Source organism: Poecilia mexicana, unplaced genomic scaffold (genome assembly GCF_051168715.1).
Source record: "Poecilia mexicana isolate PSO_F unplaced genomic scaffold, ASM5116871v1 scaffold_8, whole genome shotgun sequence".
Taxonomy (NCBI): Eukaryota; Metazoa; Chordata; class Actinopteri; order Cyprinodontiformes; family Poeciliidae; genus Poecilia; species Poecilia mexicana.
In genome coordinates, this window is record NW_028263377.1 from 1,266,996 (window position 1) to 1,290,561 (window position 23,566).

The 23,566-nt window shown below is 40.9% G+C and overlaps 1 protein-coding gene across 2 annotated transcripts in view; it reads left to right on the forward strand.

The window, feature by feature from the left end:
* LOC106907694 (proline-rich protein 12-like) overlaps positions 1–23,566 on the forward strand; it is a 110,356-nt gene that overhangs the window by 29,805 nt on the left and 56,985 nt on the right. The window contains exons 3-7 of one of the 2 annotated variants that reach the window (XM_088007999.1): positions 6,107–6,268; positions 6,433–10,919; positions 17,523–17,735; positions 19,111–19,194; positions 21,776–22,589. In XM_088007999.1, the coding sequence (XP_087864125.1) occupies positions 6,107–6,268; positions 6,433–10,919; positions 17,523–17,735; positions 19,111–19,194; positions 21,776–22,589 (5,760 nt within the window). The remainder of the gene's footprint in view (positions 1–6,106; positions 6,269–6,432; positions 10,920–17,522; positions 17,736–19,110; positions 19,195–21,775; positions 22,590–23,566) is intronic. The other variant, XM_088008000.1, reaches the window with a different exon arrangement.

A 23,566-nucleotide genomic window follows, 5' to 3' on the forward strand; every position in this document is an offset into this window, starting at 1 on the left:
TCAGGACAAGAACTGGGTGGAAATTAAATGTGGGTCACAAAAGGAGCCCGAAGGGACGGAGGCTGCTAATGTGTTGCTAGCTGGTGGTAAGTTTGCTTCAAAATGCTAATTATCTTTGTTTATTTATAAACAGTGCAGCATATATATATATATATATATATATATATATATATATATATATATATATATATATATATATATATATATAAACAAACTTTGTTTCAGAAATAGATATTTTAACAGATGTTATGATTATATTTTCATAACAATCATTCATCATCATGTTATAACTGCATGGAGGCTCTGTGTGTTGCGACTTAATATAGTTTTCTAGATAAACTCAACCTAGATTTAATTAAGCTCGGTATGCCAAAGAGACTTTGATAATCACAGTTTTTATCTCATGCATATTTTTGCAGTCTAAGCAAATGAAGATGAAAGAGGAAGCCAGGGCTTTTCTGAGACTTTCCTGACTCAGAAGAGACTCTGGTTCCACCAGATCACCAACCTATTCTGAAGATGAACCTCAATGTCTTCATAGGGTACAGCATGTCTTTTTTCCTGTCTACGTTTTTAACAGCCAAAACTGGTGTGTTTCCAACGCTACGTGCTTAATAAACATGATTTGATTTAAAAATAATTGGACAGAATTTTTTCCCCTTGTTAATCTACCATTTCTCTTTCAAGCATTTTATTCATTGTTAGCTTTCAGAGCCCTGTGATGGTCTGGTGACCTGTCCAGGGTGAAACCCGCCTCTCATCTGATGACTGCTGGAGATGGGCACCACCAACCCCCCTCACCACCCTGCAAGGATCAGCGTATTCAGATCATGGATGGAAAGATCCATGATCTGGTAGACTTCAGGTAGTTTGTCTCCCTGAAGCCCACACTTGAGCCACACTTTATAGCAAATGCCATCATCAACTGATTTTATGATTTTGCTGACTATTTTTCTACTTATAAACAGGCAAAGAAGTCACCGAGAAATGTTTTTCCACCCCAGGCATCCGGTCCTAATCATCATCAGTTCTGATGATGCCACATACATAGTGAGTCTACAATGTCCTAAAATTGTAAGCCATACTGTTTTCTTTGTCGTTTTTCTGAACTCTTTAAAATACAAGCGCTTTCTCTGTTTAATTGCTCTATTGTTCTTTTTTGTAGGTTTCTGTAAAGTTCAATGAATGGGAATGTTCTGCCATTGATCCTCACTGTTCTTAGGAAGGATGAATGTCAGTTTGTCTGGAGTAATACTGGAATGCTGTGGCATTGAATTAAAACATCCATCCACCCACCCACTCATCCATCCATCCATCCATCCATCCATCCGTCCGCCCGCCCGCCCGCCCGCCCGTCCGTCCATTTTCTTCCACTTATCCGGGGTTGGGTTGCAGGGGTAGCAGCTTAAGAAGGGAGGCCCAGATTTCCCTCTTCCCAGTCACTTGTTCCATCTCCTCTGGGTGAAACCCAAGGCGTTCCTCGGCCAGCCAAGAAACATAGTCCTGGGTCTTCCCCAGGGCCTCCTCCCAGTGGGACATGCCCGGAACACCTCTCTAGGGAGGTGTCTAGGAGGCATCCTGAACAACAGATGCCCGAGCCACCTCAACTGGCTCCTCTAGACATGAAGTAGAACCGGCTCTACTCTGAGTCCCTCCCAGATGACCGAGCTTCTCACTCTATGTCTAAGGGAGAGCCTGGCCACCCTACGGCGAAAACCCATTTCGGCCGCTTGCATCCGGGACCTTGGTCTTTCAGTCATGACCCAAAGCTCATGACCATAGATGAGGGTAGGAACTTAGATCGACCAGTAAATCGAGAGCTTCGCTTTTTGGCTCAGCTCTCTCTTCACCACGACGGACCGGTACAGCGCCCGCTTAACTGCAGACGCTGTGCCATTCCGACTGTCGATCTCCTGCTCCCTTCTTCCGTCATTCGTGAACAAGATACTTAAATGCCTCCAGTTGGGGCAGGACACCCTCCCTGACCCGGAGAAGGCACTCTACCCGTTTCTGGCTCAAGACCATGGCCTCAGATTTGGAGTCACTGATTCCCATCCTGGCCGCTTCACACTCGGCTGCGAACCGTTCCAGCGAGAGCTGCATTTCACGACCTGATGAAGCCAACAGGACCACATCATCCGCAAAAAGCAGAAATGCAATCCTAAGGCCACCAAAGCGGACCAACTCAACACCTTGACTGTGCCTAGAAATTCTGTCCATGAAAGGAATGAACACAATCGGTGACAAAGGACAGCCTTGGCGGAATCCAACTCTCACCGATAACGAGCCCGACTTACTGCCGGCAATGCGGACCAGACTGACACCGGTCGTACAGAAGGGTCACACTCTGTATGACCGGTATCCCATACTCCCGGAGGACCCCCAACAAGACACTCTCAGGGACACAGTCGAACACCTTATCCAAGTCCACAAAACACATGTAGACTGGTTGGGCAAACTCCCATGTAGCCTCCAGGACCCTGCTGAGGGTGTAGAGCAGGTCTAGTGTTCCACGGCCAGGACAAAAACCACTCTGCTCTTCCTGAATCTGAGGTACGACTATCTGATAGACCCTCCTCTCCAGGACCCCTGAATAGATTTTGCCAGGGAGGCTTAAGAGTCTGACCCCTCTGTAATTGGAGCACACCCTCCGGTCCCCCTTTTTGAACAGGGGGACCACCACCCCAGTCTGCCAATCCAGGGGAACTTCCCCAGATGTCCATGCAATATTGCAGAGTCGCGTCAGCCAACACAACCCTACACACCCATTCCTGCCAGCAAGGAGCTTTTTAACCACCTCGGCAACCTTGTCCCCAGAGATTGAAGAGCCCGACCCAGAGTCCCCAGCCTCAGCTTCCTCAATGGAAGGCATGTTGGTGAGATTGAGGAGGTCTTTGAAGTATTCTGCCCACAAGCCCACAACGTCCCAAGTCAAGGTCAGCAGCACACCATCCCCACTATAAACAGTATTGGTGCTGCACTGCTTCCCCCTTCTGAGACGTTGGATGGTGGACCTGAACCGCCTCGAAGCCATACGGAAGTCTTTCTCCATGGCCTTTCTAAACTCGTCCCACGCCCAAGTTTTTGCCTCAGCAACCACCCGAGCCACATGCCGCTTCGCCTGCTGCTACCTATCAGCTGGTTCTGGAGTCCCACAGGCCAAAAGGCCCAATACGACTCCTTCTTCAGCCTGACAGCATCCCTCACCGAAGGTGTCCACCACCGGGTTGCTGCCACGACAGGCACCGACAACCTTCCGGCCACAGCTCTGATAAGCCACCTCGACAATGGAGGTACGGAACATGGTCCACTCAGACTCAATGTCCCCCACCTCGTGTTTGAAGTTCTGCCAGAGGTGGGAGTTAAAACTCTGTCTCACAGGAGACTCTGCCAGATGTTTCCAGCAGACCCTCACAACACGTGTGAGCCTGCCAGGTCTGACCGGCATCCTCTCCCATCACTGGAGCAAACTCACCACCAGGTAGTGGCAAGTGGACAGCTCCGCACCTCTCTTCACCCGAGTGTCCAAGACATACGGACGCAGATCCGATGAAACGATGACAAAGTCAATCATTGAACTGCGGCCTAGGGTGTCCTGGTGCCAAGTGCACATATAGACACCCTTATCCATGAACATGGTGTTGAGTACGAACACCATGTTCTGTGACGAGCACAGAATCTGTGACGAGCACAGAAGTCCAACAACAGAACACCGCTCGAGTTCAGATCGGGGGGGCTGTTCCTCCCAACCACGCCCCTCCAAGTCTCACTGTCATGGCCCACGTGAGCGTTGAAGTCCCCCAGCAGAACAAGGGAGTCCCCAGGAGGGGCACTCTCCAGTATTCCCTCCAAGGACTCCAGAAAGGGTGGGTAATCTGATCTGTTGTTCAGCCCGTAAGCACAAACAGTCAGAACCCGTCCCCCCACCCGTAGGTGGAGGGAGGCTACCCTCTTGTTCACCGGTGTGAATCCCAATGTACAGGGACCGAGATTGGGGGGCAACAAGTATCTCACCTTGGGCAACTCCAGAGTGGAAGTATGTGTGATGCCCACTGATGTGTGCCCACAAAAGTGGAAATAAAAGGGCATTCATTTCTTTAAATGTTTATGGGGTTAATGACGATGGATGCAGTAACGGTGTTTCACCGGTAGGTGGCGCATGGGGATTCTGAGCTGCCGGTTGCTCTGCCGTTTCTCATAAGTTGAGAAATTGGAGTAACACACAGACTGCGTCTCCCATGTGCTCACTTAAATACTGTTTTTCAGCTTCATCATCTACTGCTAACGGGTCCGGAACCCTCTCTTTGAGAGGGTCTGGAGATATGTAACGGGTACCAGGGTTCCGGACCCTGGTACCCGTTACATATGTCCAGATCCTCTCAAAGAGACTGGTTCCAGAACCAGAGTCATGCGTTGAGGTGAGACCGACTATTTCTAGCCGGAACCTCTCAGCCTCACACAGCAGCGCCGGCTCCTTCCCCACCAGAGAGGTGACATTCCACGTCCCAAGAGCCAGCTTCTGCAACCGAGTATCGGACCGCCAGGGGCCCCTCTCTCGGCCACCACCCATCACACACTGCACCCGACCCCTTTGGCCCCTCCGAAAGGTGTCTGAGCCCATTGGAAGGGGGACCCATGTCTCCTCTTCGGGCTGAGCCCGGCTGGACTTCATGGGTAAAAGCAATAAATAAAGTGCATACATTTTTTGTACTGTGCTAGTTTTTATAAGAATATCTGTAAGCATAATATATTCGCAGTCTGTGATGGTATATTAACAATTTACTCTTGAAAAATGTGAATATACTGAATACAAATTGTAATTTGTTTCTTCCGGAAATGTGTTGTAATTGATCCTTCTGTGTTCTTGTAGCCTGATATGTTTGCAGTACTGTAGTGTGTATGACGCATGCAATGTACAAAGTGGCAAAGAAGACAAATAAAAGACATTGATAAGTAACTAAAAAGTGTACTTCATTAGCAATTATAATAAACTAAAAATTTAATTGGAACATACTGTGATTACAGTACTAATATATAAAATATATAATGCTTAATGTGATTATTTTACCAGTGGAACACTTACGTTTTACTAATCAAGCATAGTTATAGCACATATAAAACCTATATACCTAAAGTGTAAAGCTGTTCCACTTTAGCACATAATACACTCACAAAATTTCTGAGATTGATCTCAAGGTTTGAGATTTTTATCTGGTGGGTTTGCAACTTTTCAGATTTGGAGCTTTCCTTGTTTTTTTATAGTGTCTGGGATTGATCTGGAAATTTCTGGGATTTTGGGGGCAAATTTACTGTATTTTTTATGAAAGTTACCTCCTGAAACTTTAATGCAGTAAGAATAACAATCAAAATGACAAGAAATAGAGGTTTGAAATAATTCACTACATGTGCAATGAATCTTTAAAATATTTAAGTTTCACTTTATGATATGAGTGACAAAAAAATTATGAACTTCACAATATTCTAGTCTTTGTTGCATCTTTTTATGCTCTCTTTCTTTTTAAACACTTAAAAACCAGGTCAGAGTTTGGTTTTGTGTATTCTCCTAGATCAGTGTTTCTCAACCCTGGTCCTCACCGTCCCCCTGCTCTGCATGTTTTAGATGTGCCTCTATTCCAGAACAGCTGATTCAGAAGATTGCATGACCATCAAGTACTACAAAAGCCTGTTAATCACCCAGAGATAGAATTCAGGTGTGTGGCAGAAGGGAAATACCTAAAACATGCAGCACAGGTGGCGGTGAGGACCAGGGTTGAGAAACACTGTCCTAGATGAAGCCACTAACTCACCATTACCTCTTTTTTTTAAAGAAAGTATTCTTTCAGTGTGTTAGTTTATTTTCTTGTCTGTAAGCAATGTTTTCTCAAATTCTGTCTATTGTTGCAGATGCCAGCTAACACTAAGTCAAGTTTCAGATCTGTTGCAAGTCTCTTCCTGTCAAAGAGGAGTTTTTATTTGCTCTGTCTCTATTGTGTTTCTGCACTGTCATATCAAGGCACTTCTAAAGTGCCTTGAGGTGATATTTGTAGTTAACCACTGCCATATAAAAAATGGAATTAAACTGAACTCAATTATTGTTTGTTGCCAGGTCTTTCTGGGCTATTTGACACCAGCCTGCACCACGCCAGCACCTCTGGTCCTGACCCTGCTGTCATTAATCTGATCTCAGCACTTGAGTCCCGGGGTCCACAGGCTACACCCTCTTCTTCCTCTCTTCTCTCTCAGTTTCGAACACCCTCTTGGCAGCCGAGTGAGTGTCAGTGATCTGCTCAAATTTGAATGATTATTCAATTCCACAAAGATTTTCCCAAATCTAATTTGCAAACATGTAAAATGAAAATTTTGTTGATTTGAAAATCAAAAATTACCTTTGTGTGTTAAATAACACTTTTTGTTTATCATTGTGCCCCCTAGCAATGCATACACCAGGCCCTGCGGAGCTCTTTATTTCTGGGGCCATTCCAGGTTCTGGATCCTTTCCCTCTTCTTCATCCCTTTCCGCTTATCAATGTCCTGGTTCCTTCCCTGGACGATCATTCACTCCTTCTCTATCCTTGCAGGATGCCCCTACATATAGCCCAACGTCTAATGCATTGTTATCCCCCCATGATTCTCTCCTGCATATTAAGACTCCCTCCCAGTCCAGCTTGGGCTTTGATCGCTTGCTTTCTTCTCAAAGTGCCACATATAGGGGATCACAGGAGTCCCCGGCTCTTCAGAACCAAATTTCATCCGACGACACTAATTGCCACTTACCTCCTCCCCAGTTCAACCTGTTGTCCTCTCAACTTCACAGTCGGCATTCTCAGTTATGCACTTCATCCATGTTCTCTTCTTCTCCAGCCCTGCTGGGGGCAGCAGTTCCCCAGTCACAGTCTGCTCCAGAGAGGATAGTTTCTCGGCAAGACAGTGTGATCAAACATTACCAGCGTTCACACCCAGCTCAGTCTCCAGCTCTACACCAATATACCAGTTGTGGTGGGTCATCTAGATACCAACAGTTAGTCAGTCTGCATCAGAATGCTGGAATGCCCTGTAGTCCCCTGGATGAACAAAGTCCGTCTACTGATCCTAAGCTCTCACCTCAGATGGAACCTCAGTCATATCAACCAACTATCCAAACTCCCTACATAACCTCACCATCTAGTTCCTCTGTATCCTCTTCATCTGCCACAAAGGGACCCATTGGTTCCAGTTCCAACAGTGGATATTCCACTTCAGGTTCTTCATCGTCTTCCACCCGTACTGCACACACTCCACCATCAGCATCCTCCTCTAGTTCCAAGGCAAACAGCATTTCCTTGCCCACATGCTCTCATCAGCAGCAGGGTCCTCAGCTAGCCCCAGCACCACCTCTACTGCCAGTGGTGTCATCTTCCCTTGTTCAACAACCTGCTCTTAAACAATGCCTAATCACCTATGGCTCTCAATCTCTGGTGAAATCTAGCACTGTCATGCCAAACCAGACCTCTCCATCTCCCCATGTCCAGTCTTACTCCCCCACCAAAGTGCCATCTGCACACATGGCCCAGAGCTTTTTAGGATTTAGTTCACCTCATCCCGAGGATTTAAGTTCTGGGGAAGTAGTCACTGGAGGAAAGGCTTTCACTAATATAGGTTCTGGAGGACACACTTTCTCTGCAGAAATAGTCTTTGGTGACTCCAATTATGGGTCTGCTTCTCTCAGGAGGGCAAGCAGTCCTTTGGAATATGGGAATGAATCATCAAGGATGGGACCCTTATCAGGAGCAGCTACACAAAGGGGTGGAATTGAATCTGTAGGGTCAGGGAGTGCTACTCTAGCTGTTGGTAATGAAAGTAACAGCTCCTATCATCTGCCTGAGTCAAGTACATCACCTGTTATCATTTCTACTCTCAGTCACTCTACTTTACATTCCCCTGCTGCTGTTTGCCCCTCACCGTCCTCTGGTAGCTCAGGAGGGACTAAATACTTGTCTTCTATCTTGTCTCCTGCTTTTATGTCCTCACCAGAAAGTTTCCCCAATACACAACAAACTCAAAGCAACACCTATCACTCAACACCAATCAAACCAAAAACTGATTCAAAATTATTTGCAGCTGATCAATCTCAAGTTGAAGAGGAAGAAACTGAAGATTTCCTGATCCTACATTTACTACAGACACAAAGAGCAACACCTCATCGTTCCCAGCATCAATCACATTCTCAACAGTTATCCCAATGTATATCACAGGCTAGGGATAGTGAAAGTAAGGGGATGAGCTTTGATATCAGCAAGCTCTCAAATGAGCACCACCATTCTCAGAGTGTCATTCGCACCAATAACAGTACGGACCACTCTGGTTCAGAGTCAATGATTACTAAAACAGCAAATGACCTAAACAGACAATTAGAATCAACCCAGAAAAAACAACAGATCAGATCAGAGTTGACTGTATCAAAGTCCCCTGCTGGAGAAGTACGAGGACTTTCTGAATCTCTGTCTTGCTCCCTTACTATCCAGAGCAATCAACAGCAACATGAGTCTTTGGAGTCTTTAGTACAATATGGAAGAGGGGATCCCTATACCCAACACCTACACCACCAACATTCCTATCATTTACATGTATCCCCATATTCTCAGCAGCATGCTCATCACTCCCATCAAATTACCCAGCAATCCCGGCACAGTCAACTTACTCAGCACTCTCAACATTCTCAGCATTGTCAGGCCAATTCCTATAATCGGAACAATCCACGTACTGACCAAAGAAAGCCTTCAAGTACAAATGACAATGCTTATCTATGTAATACACCTGACTTGCTTCAGGCTCGCCAAAGTCAGGCCCCCATTTCTTTGATAGATCCACCAGACCCTTCTCAGTCAACACATGTGATGCAGTCTGCACATTCTCATACCCCCTGCACTGAAATCGACTTTCAGCAAGTACTCACAGAGCCCCAACAGCAACGGCAACCACATAACCCTTTGAGTCAGCCAGGTATGATTGGTACAGTTGGTGAAGCGAGGATTACTGAGGTGGAATCCAATTCACAGAACCTTTCTCCTCAGTTGCCACTTCCACTGCAGAACCAAGGCATAGATTCCCACTACAGACTTGCTACTCAAGCAAGAGATCAGCTTCAAACAAGTGAGAATTCAATGCCTTGTCTGGAAATGTTAGACCAATCTCTTTCACGGGCCAATAACATTGACACTAGTGAACCACTCGACAGAATTGAACTTAGTATGACTGTTCCAGTAATCAAGGGAAGTGGTGGAGAAAGGTATGCACACCAGCATGGACTTACACCTCAGCATCATTCTCAACAAAAGCACCCAGATCTCCATAATCTTCTTGCTGAACCAGATTTAGGTTTATCCACATCTTCACCCCTTCATCACCTCAACCAGCCACCTGCCCACACTCGCTCCCATGCTCTCCAAGGGCAACAAGCACACATTCACCAGCAGGTTTCACATGAACAGTTAGGTCATCTCCAACCTCATGGAATGTCAGCAAACATGGCTCCTCCTCACCATCCACAGCAAGCTCAACAAAGACAGCATGAAACACAACTTACACACTCCCGGTTAGACCAGCTCAAACAGCACCAGTTTGACACAATTACCCCAGCAAATAAAGTTGGACTGGATCAAACTCAGCAACAGCAACGGTTTCCACCTCTATCATCCATCTGCTTTCCAGACTCACTCTTACAAGATGAGGATTCCTCATTCTTTCCTGAGGTGGAGAACATGTTTTGTTCATCTGAATATAAGTCAAATTGTGCTGGGGATTCTGGGGCAGGACAAGCTATTCAAGAAACTCTTAATCAGGGTTGTGGGAAATCACAGAAAGATGTAGAAGACCTAAAGGTTGGAGATCAGGGATATGATCTGGGTAATCATCACACTGATCAAGTTTATGGACAGTACTGTCACACCCTTCCAGGAACAGGTAATGACAATCTCCATTTAGATCTCGACTTTGTAAAGACCCATGAGCTTCCTTCTACTGTGAATACTGACCAGCTTGGCCTCATCCAGTCTCAGAATCACTCGATAGCACTGAGTTCAGCAGCCCAAGGTGATGTATCTGCTAACAAAATAATGGGAGCTGTGGTTGGAAGTTCCAGCACTACTGGCTTGACTTCACCTATCTTTTGTTCTTCTAGACCCAAAAAACTACTGAAGACTAGATCTTTTCATTTGCTCAAACAGCGACGTGATCCACAACCCAAAACAAAGAAAAACTACCCTCAAGAGTATGAATTTGAAGATGATGAAGATAAAGCCGATGCTCCAGCAGATATTCGTCTCAACAGCCGGCGACTTCCAGACCTGTTGCCAGATTTGGTATCAAGTTGTGGGAGGGCTACAGGACTCAGTCCAATGACGAGTGATGTCGACTTCTGCCACCCTACTACCTACACTCTAATTGGGCACAATTCACACATCCTATCTCATGATGGCCCTAAGAAAAGGGGCAGGAAACCAACCAAGCCAAAACGTGAAGGCCCTCCTCGGCCACGAGGCAGACCACGTATTCGCCCTCTTCCAGAACCTCCTTACTGCAGAGGTTTGATGGGCTTAGCTACTGGAGAAACAAGGAGAGGACGTGGGCGAGGTAGGGGACGTGGTAGACGAGAGGAAGGACTGGTGAAAACTCAAAGAAACATGAACAAAGCACAAAGTCTTCCATATCATCATCAGAAGCAACACCACCAACAACAACAGTACAGCCAACGGCATCACATCCAACATCCACAACAATATTACAGCCAACAGGCTGATCTTCATCAAGCTCCACACAAACATGTGGAGCATCGCCACCATATTCAGCAGAAAGTTTCCTTTTCCCACCAACTGCACCACCATCAACTTTATGAAGAAAGACAGCAGCACACACCCCAGCAAGACTTAGCTAAAGCGATCAAGGTAAATGCAACAAAATTAGAAAAAAAAAATATTTAAATGAATGGTTTGGATTTTTTAAAGTCACGGTTCAGTGAAATTATTACAAATGGCTGTTCTACCTGTGGCCGACAGGAAAGCCATTGGAATGCTAACAATCCGTATTCTAGCAGTAAAAGTTCAAAATTAGATTTTAAAAGGTTCATATCTTTGAGACACAGTGCTATATTAGGAGATATTTGACTAATTTCAGATGGACATTAAATTTTCTTTTCCGAACAACATCCACGTTACTACACCCTCAATGGTTGAGAGTGCCAACTATTATCAGTCAGCTGATTGTTAGTTGTTTCCAATAATCTCCAAACTACTCCCAGATATGGTATTCAACAATATACAGTTGAATACCTTTGTGTAGCCAGATGAAAAATCCAAATGCTTGCTCTATTTTTTGTGTATTTAAAGTGGAATGATGAGCTTAGTAATGTTGATGTTACACTTTTTTCACTTTCTAACAAACTCAAAGCAAAATTACATCTGTATCCTAAAGATAAAAAAATCCCTCTGAGTTGTAGTCTCTTGTCAGTCTTAAAAACAGAAATGACGGATTGTCGACCACAGTAGCTAAGAATGCTTTAAATCCAAAGTGGTGTCGAATTGCTATTAAATTAAGAGCGATATGCAGATGTTTTTTGTAGCCAAAGGCATGTTGAGTGTGAGACAAAAATGAAGCGGCGACCTGCATCTATAACAAGGGAAGGAGATAATAAATGTTTTTTCTGTAACCGGTGCCTGAATAATCCCAAAATTTAAAACCCAATAATAAGCCCTAACATCAAGCAAACGAGGCTTCTCCAGTTTTTGGTCTTTCAATATCTGTTTTTTAATCCTAGGGTTCTTTTCAGAATCAAAATCAGAGGCAGATCTATTGACCAGTTCTGTTTTATCTCTACCACCATCAGAGATGTAAAAATTGGTGTAGAATTTCTACATCTGTTTATTGAGAATGGCAATGCTACTAAAATGAACTTAATGGTTTCAACATAGATAAACTAAAATATTTTAAATTGTTTAAAATTTAAATTTAAGATTCAAAGGAGTTGGCAAGTTTACTTTGCAAAACGGCAATAAATAAATAAATATTGATTATTTGTTTGTGGTATGTTACCATAGCTACAGCCTGATGCTGAGTTTAATATTTGTGTTTGAGCTCAGTTTGTTCACAAACACATCTCAGCAAATAATAATCAATTATCAGTGATTGCTTTTAAGTGTAGCCACTTTAGTTAAGTATATATGCTTTAACTAAATATACCCAAGGTTCCAAATTTAAGTATTTCTTATATTAAGTTTTTTCGTTTCATAATATTTGATGCTTGGTGCAGTATTTTGATTGGCTGATTGTGATTGATTGATATTTATCCAAACGAAACAGCTTGTTTTTTTTTTTAAAAAAAAAAAAAACAATACTTGACCCCATCTCCCAAATTCCACCAAATCTGTATTAAAACATAGTTTTAATACACCTCCACCCACCTCTTCTCAACAAGGAGGGGGTTAGGGGGCTCCTAAATCATATTTAAGAATTTGATTAAGGAAATATTAACTAAAATTGACAAATATGAGTCCACTTTAGTTAAGTATATATGCTTAACTAAATATAAACAAGGTTCCAAATTTAAGTATTTCTTATATTAAGTTTCTTCGTTTCATAATATTTGATGCTTGGTGCAGTATTTTGATTGGCTGATTGTGATTGATTGATATTTATCCAAACGAAACAGCTTTTTTAAAAAAAAAAACAAAAAAACAAAAACAATATTTTCTCAAAGTGTGCTGGGATACTTTTAATGTGTTGGAGCATAATTCAATCAGTATTTGACAGGTACAAGAGTTCCATATTTTTAAAGAGCTTTTATAATTTTGCTTTGATGCCAGAAAGCTATGAAATGCCCCTTTAGCTTACCACAAATATCAGAAGTCACTGTCAGCACTATTTGGTGATTTGTGTTTAGTTCAAGATGCATATTTTGTACTTAAATGTCCAGCACCTTATGAAACTTGCAGGAACAATTTAGAATTTGTAAATGAAAAATGAGTATAAACCAGTGACGTGCCGTCATGGAAAAATAACACATAATAAAATAATTTATGTTGCTATTTTCACCTTGTGGTCTGTACTACAAAGTACCTAGTTTTCATTTAACTTAACCAATTCTGATGAGTTTTTCTTCAAAATCGCTGGATTTTCGCATTTTCCCATTCAAATGCTCAGAAGCGAAGCCGGTGAGGCAGCAGCTAGCTGTGCCTCACCTAGGACTGCGCAACCTCTCGCTAACTGCACTGGCTGCCATTCTATGGGAGCATGCTCCTCCTGTCTGTATGTCGCCAATGAAATGGCTAAAAAACATTTAATGTATGAACTGATTTTCCATAATTATGTACAGTGTACAGTGTTTTTATTGTCACCAACGGTGTGTAGGTAACACTTTATTTGACGGGGTTTGAATAAGACTGACATGACACAGTCATAAACATGAACGAGTCTTTATGAATGTCTGACTGTTGTCATTAAGTGTCATTCTGTAAATAATGACACTTTTAATGCAAAGTTGCTCTAAAAGTTGCATTGAAAGTCCATTAAAAGTGCCAGAGTTGCATTAAATTGTCATTATTTACAAAATCATGCAAAGTTGGCACTTTTAATGGACTTTTAATGCAACTTTTAAAGCAACTTTGCATTGAAAGTGTCATTATTTACCGAATGACACTTCATGACAACAGTCATAGACATTCATAAGGACTTGTTTATGTTCATGACAGATGTTATGTCAGTCTTAATCACACCCCTTCAAATAAAGTGTTACCCTTTGTGTGCATCGTGTTTTCGTGTGCTGAGGAGAGCGATCATAAACGGCAGAGAACAGACTTGATGTGAGGCAGGCAGTTCTCTTGTCTCATCGCTAGGGGCGCTCGTGATCCCAGACATTGTGACTCCATAACTGCAGAGTAAGAGACAGTAACAATGAGTTAGCCAAACAGTAGCTGCGCGGATACAGAGAGCGAAAAAGAAGTGGTTTTGAGTTGTACTTTAACGGTTTCTCCCTTTGCTGTGGAGCACAGCACGACATTAATAATATCTACATGTCCAAGTTTGATTGAGTTAACAGAATTATTCTACTGCAGCAGCACGGCTAAGGATCACATGTCTGTCACATAATAGTCTTTTTGCCCTCCAGCGTTGTCCGCATGCGCGAAATTTCCTTATGTAAGCAATAACATGCAGTGGTTCTGTATTTGTAAATCTGATTATGATTAAGTCGCGTGTCTCACCAGCTATGAACCTCACCGCACGTCACTGGTATAAACCTTGTTTAATAAAATGAATACCATTTTGTTCTACCTGAGCCTCTGGCTTTCTCAGACAGATGGTTGAATGCACAGCTAAACTCCTTCTTTCTTTCCCATTTACACCAGCAATGAACTGAGTAAAATATTCACCTGAACCACACAGAAGAAGTCCAGCAGGGCCGAGTGCAAATCGTGACACTGCACCTACTAATGGCACTTCCGGTGGCAGGTGTCATTACGCGCCACAGGTGCCACTGTTTTCGGGACTAGCTGCCAGTGTTGTCACTGACTTCAGCTGACTTCGGCTGACCTCGGCACCTCATACTGGCACTTCCGCTGACACCTGCCATTAGTACCACTGCTTTCGAGACTAGCCATAAGTGTTGCCACGGGCTTCGGAAAATGGACTACATATTCCATGATACTTTATTACTAGTCGAAGAAGAACTTGAAGACAGACGAAGAAGAAAGAATTTAATAAGAGTTTTTTTTTTGCAGAAAGACTTATGTTAGCTGAATTCCTACACTTTTTCGTATATCATGTGTGATTCGTTCATCCTATTTATTCACTAAAGTTCATCTGAATAATCCAGACGACTCCTTCCATCTTTGAATTAATCAAATACACAGCAGGTATCAGGGATGCCATTGGTTTCGGCACCTTTGTAACAGCTGAGTTTGGCTTCCACTAGAGATGCCGTTAGGTGTCCAGGATGTTTCAGAGCTGTCACAATTGGTGCCGATGTTTTGGGGGATGGCAATGCCAGTTTTTGGAAAATATATTACTTATATTGCCTGTTTATAAATTTTTATTTCAATGGTAATTGTATTAGTTAATTATCCTTGAATATTTTTGACTTAATTTAATTGAAGGAAGATGGCCAAAGTAATTGAATCTACCACTAAGTGTCACTATTACAGTGGAACCTATTGAACCCCGTTGGGCTGCCAGATAGGGCTTTGGCCAAGATGGAAATACGTAGTAGTTGTGTAGTTTGAAAAATAATTTTTAATTGTAATGATTATAATTTCTCATGGATGAATAATAAGTTATTTGATCCTGATGTAGTAAATTCACACGTTGACTAAACATGAATTTTACAGTAGACTTCAAATTATTTCAGACAGGGATTTTATAATACACAAATATTTTAGTTCTTGGCTATTGAAAACTTAAATCATATGTTATTGCTGTTTAAAGTATTTACATACAATGGCTAATAAATATTGACAAATCAATTACTATGCATATACTTTGTGACATAAACTTTAAAAAATGTTGAAACATATCTGCCAAATAAAATAATATGTAAACAGCACAATTTTCTTTGAAAAAAGCATTTGCATCTTAAGTATAACCCAAAGTAATTTTTATTTCCAAAAATATGTAACAATCTTGTTCTTAATGCTGCTTAAGATTCACACATTGTCAAAGTTTTTGAGGTGTACATACTTTGTGTTTTGACTTATCAATATTCAATATTAGTGTAAAAAATTTGAAGGTGGTTTAACTTGAAAGTGAAAGTCCTCCTGCTGCCTTGAAAATGCTCTTGAAATGCATTTTGTAGCTCAGATTTTATTCATTGTCTCATCTTTGAATAAGAAAACTTTGAAGACAATGTCCAGAACCAGAAACAAACACAGAGAAGCAACCTTCATGTATGCCATACAAATCTGTAATGTACTTGACAAATAATGAAAAATAGCAGAGATTAAATGTATTAAATAATAACAAGTAATAACTCTTTAAAACTGGTTAACAGGCATTTTTGGTTATGATAACATATTTTTGAAAAATTGCATTATCTTAAATAAAACACTGAAAGTTATAGTGGCTGCCTGGTCTATTAAGTAATAGACCAGGCAGCCACTATAACTTATGACATTCTGTGCACTGTCATGGAACCATGCTGAACATAATGTCACTCTGGAATTGTCAATATCTCATGTTGCCACTGTCACTAATATTAACTAATAAGTCAATATTAGTGAACTTACCCGGTTTAATAATCAATAGCATTGTATTAAGGTCATTGTTGTAGTGGTAGGTACCTAGTGGTAGCTATTATCAGCTGTTGCAGAAGAGGTCCCATCTGACATGGATTCAGTGCAGGAGTTGTCTTTCTCTGTTAAGTCTGAACACCGGCTGTATATTTAAATATGTATGAGAATTATGTTTTAATTAAGATATATTTTATTTCTATTTGTTTGAACTAAAGTTATTCATATACTACATTCTATCTGAAACAGATAGAGAATGAGGTTAGCAGCCTGTGGCACCCATGGCCACCTTACTTGTGCCACCTTACCCAGTGATAAGGTGCCACATTACCACTGTACCCAGTGGTAAGGTGGCACAAGTGGCACCTTATGGCAGCTGTCAACATGTTTTCACTGAGGCTCTTTATTGGAAACTGAAATTTGAGACTGTATAAAAAATAGACCAGGGCATATTTGCTTTTTTGAGGGAACACAACGCTTAAGAGGAAATGCAATACGTTGTGCCAGATCCACCATTGTTTTCATTAATTATAAATTAATTTATATTAAATCTGACACAGAATCTGTCACCAAAGAATATTCTATTCCTATTCTATTGTTTTCGCCACAAAGCATATTTCAGTATGCTTAACTATGTATAATACAATTAAAAAAAACCTTTAAAATAAAATTTTTATAAATATAGCTGTTTGTATAAGGTTTCCAGTAACAAAACAGCGTGTTATGAAAAATTCAATGCGCAAATACGTCATTGTGCCTGTCCTACGTATAATGCTGAGTGGAGCGGTCGACCGCTCTAAAATGGCTGCCCTAAATTTCATCAGCGAAAATAGGCGAGAGCAGTCCGTGAGGCGTGGGAGGTGCCAGTATGAGGTAGCGGCAACCCTTGGAAGGTGCAGAAGTCAGCCGATGTCAGTGACAACACTGACCGCTAGCCCCGAAAACAGTGGCACTAATGGCAGGTATCAGTGGAAGTGCCAGTATGAGGTGCCGAGGTCAGCCGAAGTCAGTGACAACACTGGCAGCTAGTCCCGAAAACAGTGGCACTTGTGGCGCGTAATGACACCTGCCAACGGAAGTGCCACTAGTAGATGCGGTGTCACGATTTGCGCCTTCTGTCTCTCAAGAAGTCATTACTATTCAGGCAGTTAAATGTTTGAAATTGAAAGTAGAAAGAGGGCTGCAGACATATGAACTTACTAATATCAACATTTTAGCATTAATATTTAGAAATATTTAAATTTCTCTTCAGCATCCTACTTGTCTGTGTCTCAGATGAAACAACCACATTCCACCAAGCAACCGTCAGAGTCCTTGCTGAAGACAGACTCTCTGACCAGTTGGGAGCCGGTTCTGTCTGATGGATCAGTAGGGTCGGCACCATCTCTGGGCATGAGTCCTGGACCAAGTGGCATCATGGACATTGGAAGAAAGGACCATGATGAGACACAAGACAATGTGATGAAGCAGCAGCACAGAGCAGGAGAGGTAGAGAATACTTTGACATGTGTAATACATTAGTCAATTTACCTGATCAACAGTGGGTTTTAGAATATTGCATGTTTTTGTTTTTCCACACAGTTTTAAAAGTCTTTGTGGGTGGAACAGCTTGTTCATATAGAACATACGGATAAATTAAAATATAAAGATAAGAAAATACCATTAGAAAACAATGAGCAAGAATCAGAGAACATGTCTGTTGATAGTGCAGGGGTGTCCAAAGTACGTTCTTCAGGCTATTTGCAGTGCAGCCCTTGTCCACTTCAAGAATAGCAGATTTATTTCAACAAAAAAGTGAAATTCTCACTGTTCATAAAATTATGCAGATAAATTTAAATACTGCTAACATGAAAAACTTGGGTAACAAGAACTATTCATCTTTAATAACCAATTTTTTGCTTTCATTTTAATTTCACCACACATTTTTTTAGCATTTTATTTTTAAAAATTCAAGTTTTTGTTTTGATTCTTTCCTCATAGAAAGTTTTTTTCACCCTATCACCCATTATCAGTTTCACTAGAATGGTAAATTTAGTCTGATTTTACAAGAGAATTGTTGTTAGCTAACAATCTTAAGTTGCCCATTGCGATGGATGGAAGAGATGGATTGGATTTCCTCCTTCTTTCTCTCCTTTTTGCTCCTGCTCTGCATCCACTACGCCTCCTTTTCAGCTCCTCTGGGATTTCTGGCTTTTATTCAACTATTATTTCAACTTTTCTGATGATGAGCTGTTTCCTTTTGTAAACCAACCTGTTGCTAAGGTTACACAACATAACAGAATAGCAAAAATATGACAAAAATTGCCCAAGATGGGATTAGTAAAGTTTTTTTTTTATTTGAATAGTCTGCCATCCTGAGCGGCGCAGTTCTAGAAATTGAACCAAAATTGCTAATAAATAGAGCCCAATTTATACGTCTTTTTGATCACGTAGATCAGATAGAAATCTGGATTTGGTGTGAATAGCAACAAAAATATTGTATCCAAATGAATTCATGACTCATCAAGGGACCAATTACAATTTTCACATAGTGCAATGTTTTTTGGTCAGCTCTTTTCCCTTAATGAATGAAATCATAATTTAAAAAATGGAAAATGATGTTTTGTATTTACTCAGATTATTCCTGTCCAAAATTCAAATTAGTTTGACTATCTAAAACATTTAAGCTTATGAGAAAAACAAACAGCGCGTCTTAATTGGCAATAGCACCATAAACTGATTTTAAAAAAAATTATTATTATTATTTTACAATAAACGAAAACTATGCTGTCGTTCAAAGCAATTTTGACGAACTATACCTCGCAGTTTGTGTCAAACCTCAGGTCTGAGGACCTAAAAGCTGTTTTCTCTGACGTCAACTCAGATGATGGAGTGTAGCTGGAAAAACGAAATGGACCATCCACTGAATCCTGAATCCTGGGCTGATCTGCAGAAACTCACCAATTCAGTAAGTTGCTTTCCACCCTCTGTAAAATGAAGAAAGCTCGGAGCCTGATATATAATTCATACCTCATCTATTCAAACTAATGCCTCTGGTAGAGAAAGGAAATTATCTAACTGATTCACACCTTAGGTGCCAATTGGTGCTTTTCCACTGTCTATGTTGTAATTTGATGTACAGGTACTTACAGGTGTTTTGAAACAAGAATGTATAAAAAATGTATTTCCTGTTGTGTCTCTGACAGATAAAGGGAAAAATGCAACATCTGAATAAGATTTCAGCTCTGTTTCTCTGATTTAAGGTGTAGATAAAAGGGGGTTACAGTTGACTGACAGCCAGCTCTCTGACTGACAAAAGAAAGAGGAGAGAGATACGTGTTACCACGGCAGCAGTTGCCACAGTTACTGCATTTTTCGGCACAGGCCCCTTGCTACCACCTGCTGTCTGTTGGGTGAAATTGGCTGCAGATTAGCATGTGGGCTCTTACTATATGAAACTATTTAAAAGGTAAAATAAGTGAAGCAAAATGTTACATCCTGTAGATCTCATCATGAGTTATGATATATATATATATATATATATATATATATATATATATATATATATATATATATATATATATATATATTCTATAGTGTATTATAATATGCTCTCATTCGTGGAGCTCAAATACAGTAAAAACAACTGCCGATATCATATGCTTTAGATCTGGTTAACAAGTTAGATTTCATGAAGCAAATACACAGTTTGGAAATATGAGGCTTGTTGCTTCATTAGGGTGAGCTTAACATCACCGCCCCCTTGTGGCTCAAATCAGAATAGCTCTATATCCCAAACTTGATATCCAAACAGTGTCCTTTCCACAGTATTAGCACATTTAGTGTACTTTATTGGGATTCTATTTATAGAAGTCAATACAGTACAACTCAAGCATATCAATGGACAGATTTGAATTCAATTGAAGTATATATCTTCTAATGTGGTTGAGTTTAGAGAATTGGTTTATTTTTTCATTTGACAGGTACTTTGGAGATTAAGAGCTTTTGCTTCAAATGAACAAAAATGAGGAAAAAGGTTTCTCAAAAGCTTTAGTCCCTGGGCAGAATAGACACCAAAATAAAATAATGTATATATATAAAGACAATTAAATGATTCATCAATATAGGAAAAAAAGAAAAACAACTATTCAAACAGGTAACCCTATTACAGGATGACAGGAGAGCAGAAACAGAAACATGAAAGCTGCAGTATGTTTTTTTTTATATATTTTTTTTTACAGATTTGGTAAAACTGTCACTATGCTGAGTGAGAGAGATAATTTGTGAAAGTTTGAGCTCTATATGCATACTCATTGCTTCAGAATTTGTTTTTTCATTTAACCGATTGAGTAACATTAACTTGAGCAATTCTAGTGAGCATATTTTATGTTAACTCAGAGGTTCCCAAACTGTGGGGCGCGCTGTGCCATTGCGGGGGGGGGGGGGGAAAGCCATCTGGATGAAAAAAAACAAAAAACAACAAAAAACATGAACTCTGTATGCGCTGGGTTTTACCTTAGAATGGCCAACTGTCTGTTATTCCGATGTCAATTTGATACAGAGGCTTCCACACTTCCCATATATGTGTCCTCTGTCACTTTTATCAGCAGTTAAAACTGTTTAATCCGTTGTTAATATGTCGTAACCTGTTTTTCCGAGCTGCCTTTAAACGCAACATGAGCGCGACGACGCTGGCGCTGGGTTTACACCTGTGAAGGAGACCTGCTGCTGCTGGGCGGAGCTACGTAGGTTTGTGTTAGAATCATGGCAGCAAACCAGTAAAATGCAAAGAACTTTACACAGTTTTCCCCCAAACTAACTGACTGTTGAGTAAAGCTGTTGGTTGCAGGTAAAGTTAGCTAAAAGATGACCCAGGAGAAAAAGATTGGGAACCACTGTGTTAACTTAATAAATTTGAGTATGTTGTAATTAAACATTACCCAAAGCAGTTTTCCTTTTTTGTATAAATAAATAAATCCCATTGTTTTCTAAAAGCACTTTTTATTTCTATCTTAAAACTACTTGCATAAAGACAAAATTACTTGATAGAAAAAAATTGGTAGTAAGAGTTGTACTGCTCTGAAAGTGGCTCATTCTTGATGAACTGAGTGCATATATGAAGCTTTGGAGTCTACCGTTTCACTTTAAATATCTTGAAACTAATTTTTATGACAAATAAAAAGGTGGTTTAATTAGTTCCTGCTGCTGGTTTTATGCACTCAAAAATTTACTGAACTTATTTTATTTGAGTGTTAGCAAAACTTTTGACCAAATTCAAGTTATAGTCACTCACCCTTTTTCTATTAATTACAATGTTATGAGTAACAGTGTAGATGTTTGTGGTTGTAAATGTGACTGAAATGTCACATTTCAGTCACATATAGAATATTCTACTTGCAGAAGATTTTATAGTTTAGTTATAGCATAATATAGTTATAGTGTAGTATAATCATAGGGAGAGAATGTGTAAACACCAACATTAGATATAGGACAATCTTGTAATAAAGAATTCTAAATATGGTCACTGGTGAGACTCTAATGTTTTCCAGGCTGATGATAAAGACTTGGACTTCAAACCTGGATTCATGGTGTCTTTTCTGGACTTCCTAAAGACAGGCAAGAAAGAGTCTGACCTGATGCTGGAACAAGATGAAGTTGAGCAGGACGTCTTGGATGCCTGTTCCTCTCCGAAGGGAGGAATCAGGCCTCTGTCCTCATCTCCTTCCATACCCCCACCTTCTCCACAGCCACCTCCTGAAGACTTCAACAGGGACAGGCAGAGTGAGGAGGGGACTGAGCTGGTGCTCAGTGGCTGCCCAAGTCCCTGCAAGCCTCTGGACGAGGAGCTGAAGCGGAACCTGGAGACGCTGCCATCTTTCTCCTCAGATGAGGAGGATTCTGTGAGCAAAAACCAGGATCTGCAGAAGAGCATCTCGTCTGCTATTTCGGCCCTCTATGACACCCCACACTCATTGGCTGCAGTGATGGCCTCCGCCATAATCAAGATCCAGCCTACCCCCTCCCCACTGATGCCTCAGGGGGTGTCTGTGAGCCCTCCCCTACCTGCTGGGCCTCCTGTTGTCCCCACTGTAGAGAACATAAAAGAGGAGTCGCTGGCGTATGGTCAGCAGGAGATACCAGGGGACAAGGATCAGAGGGTTAGCTCCACATGGGTAAGCAGACTAAAAACAGAGGAGAGAGATGCACAGAAATGGGAAGAAGAAGAAGAGAGAGAGGAGGAGGAGAGAGGAGAAGAGTCTGGGAATAATGAGGAAGTAAAAAAAGAATCTGAGAATCTGGAGAGTCAAGGAACGGAGGTGGAGGAAAAACTGACTGATGGTCTGGAGGCTTGTAACTCTGAAGGTAATAAAATCAGTAGGAAATGAATGATGACTATTTTGTATTATGTAAAATGGACTTTTATGAGCTTTTACATCATGTTATGCTATTCTCTTATCAAAAACATACCTGGAGTGTTGCCTTATTCTTTCATGCATGTTTGAGAAATCCTTTAATCTCCTGTGGCAACCATTCACCTGTGCAAAACGCCTGGGTGGATCGAGCGCCGCCTTCGAGACACAGCTCCTGCTCGGGCATGTAGTTGCCAAACTTCTGGTGGAACTGTGAAGCTGCACTAGAAAAAACACAAAATCTTATCAAGTAATTTTGGTCTAGTTTCTACTGCAAATATCTTGGTACACTCTATATAACAACAATCTTAAATTACAAGTAACGTTTCAGCAAGAGAGGGGAGCATACTTTCAATAATTAAGCTCCGATCTTAATTTCTTAATATCAATAATTTCTTAATATTGAAGACAATGTATTAGTTCCATTAGCAGATTATTTCATTTATCACAAGACATCTTTCCCATGTTGTTAATGAAGTAATCTGCCAGTAGAACTAGTGCTTTTTTATCAATGTTAAGAAATTATTGATTTTAGACAAGCTCCTTTCTGAAAAATTACTTATAAGTTAGTATTGTGTCATTTCAGTTGTACTAAGATATTGGCACTAGAAACTATGCACAAATACTTGATAGGATTTTGTGTTCTTGCAGTTTGTTGAGCTTATTATACGAGATACATCTCAGTGAAACGCTAGTAAAAAAAACGTTGTTAAAGGGTTGATAGAGGAGCATGTTGTGAAGACTTACTTTCAGAAAGAGCAGGAGTTTTTAAAGAGACAGAGGTGCAATTTAAAGACATTTAATCAGAAAGTAAAATTTCTTTTAAGCCATATTTGATATATATATCATTTTTATGAAGGTAACATAGTTACTTGGTTGTGCTATAAAATGTGACTGTGTGGCTGGAAAATACATAATATTGTCTGCCCC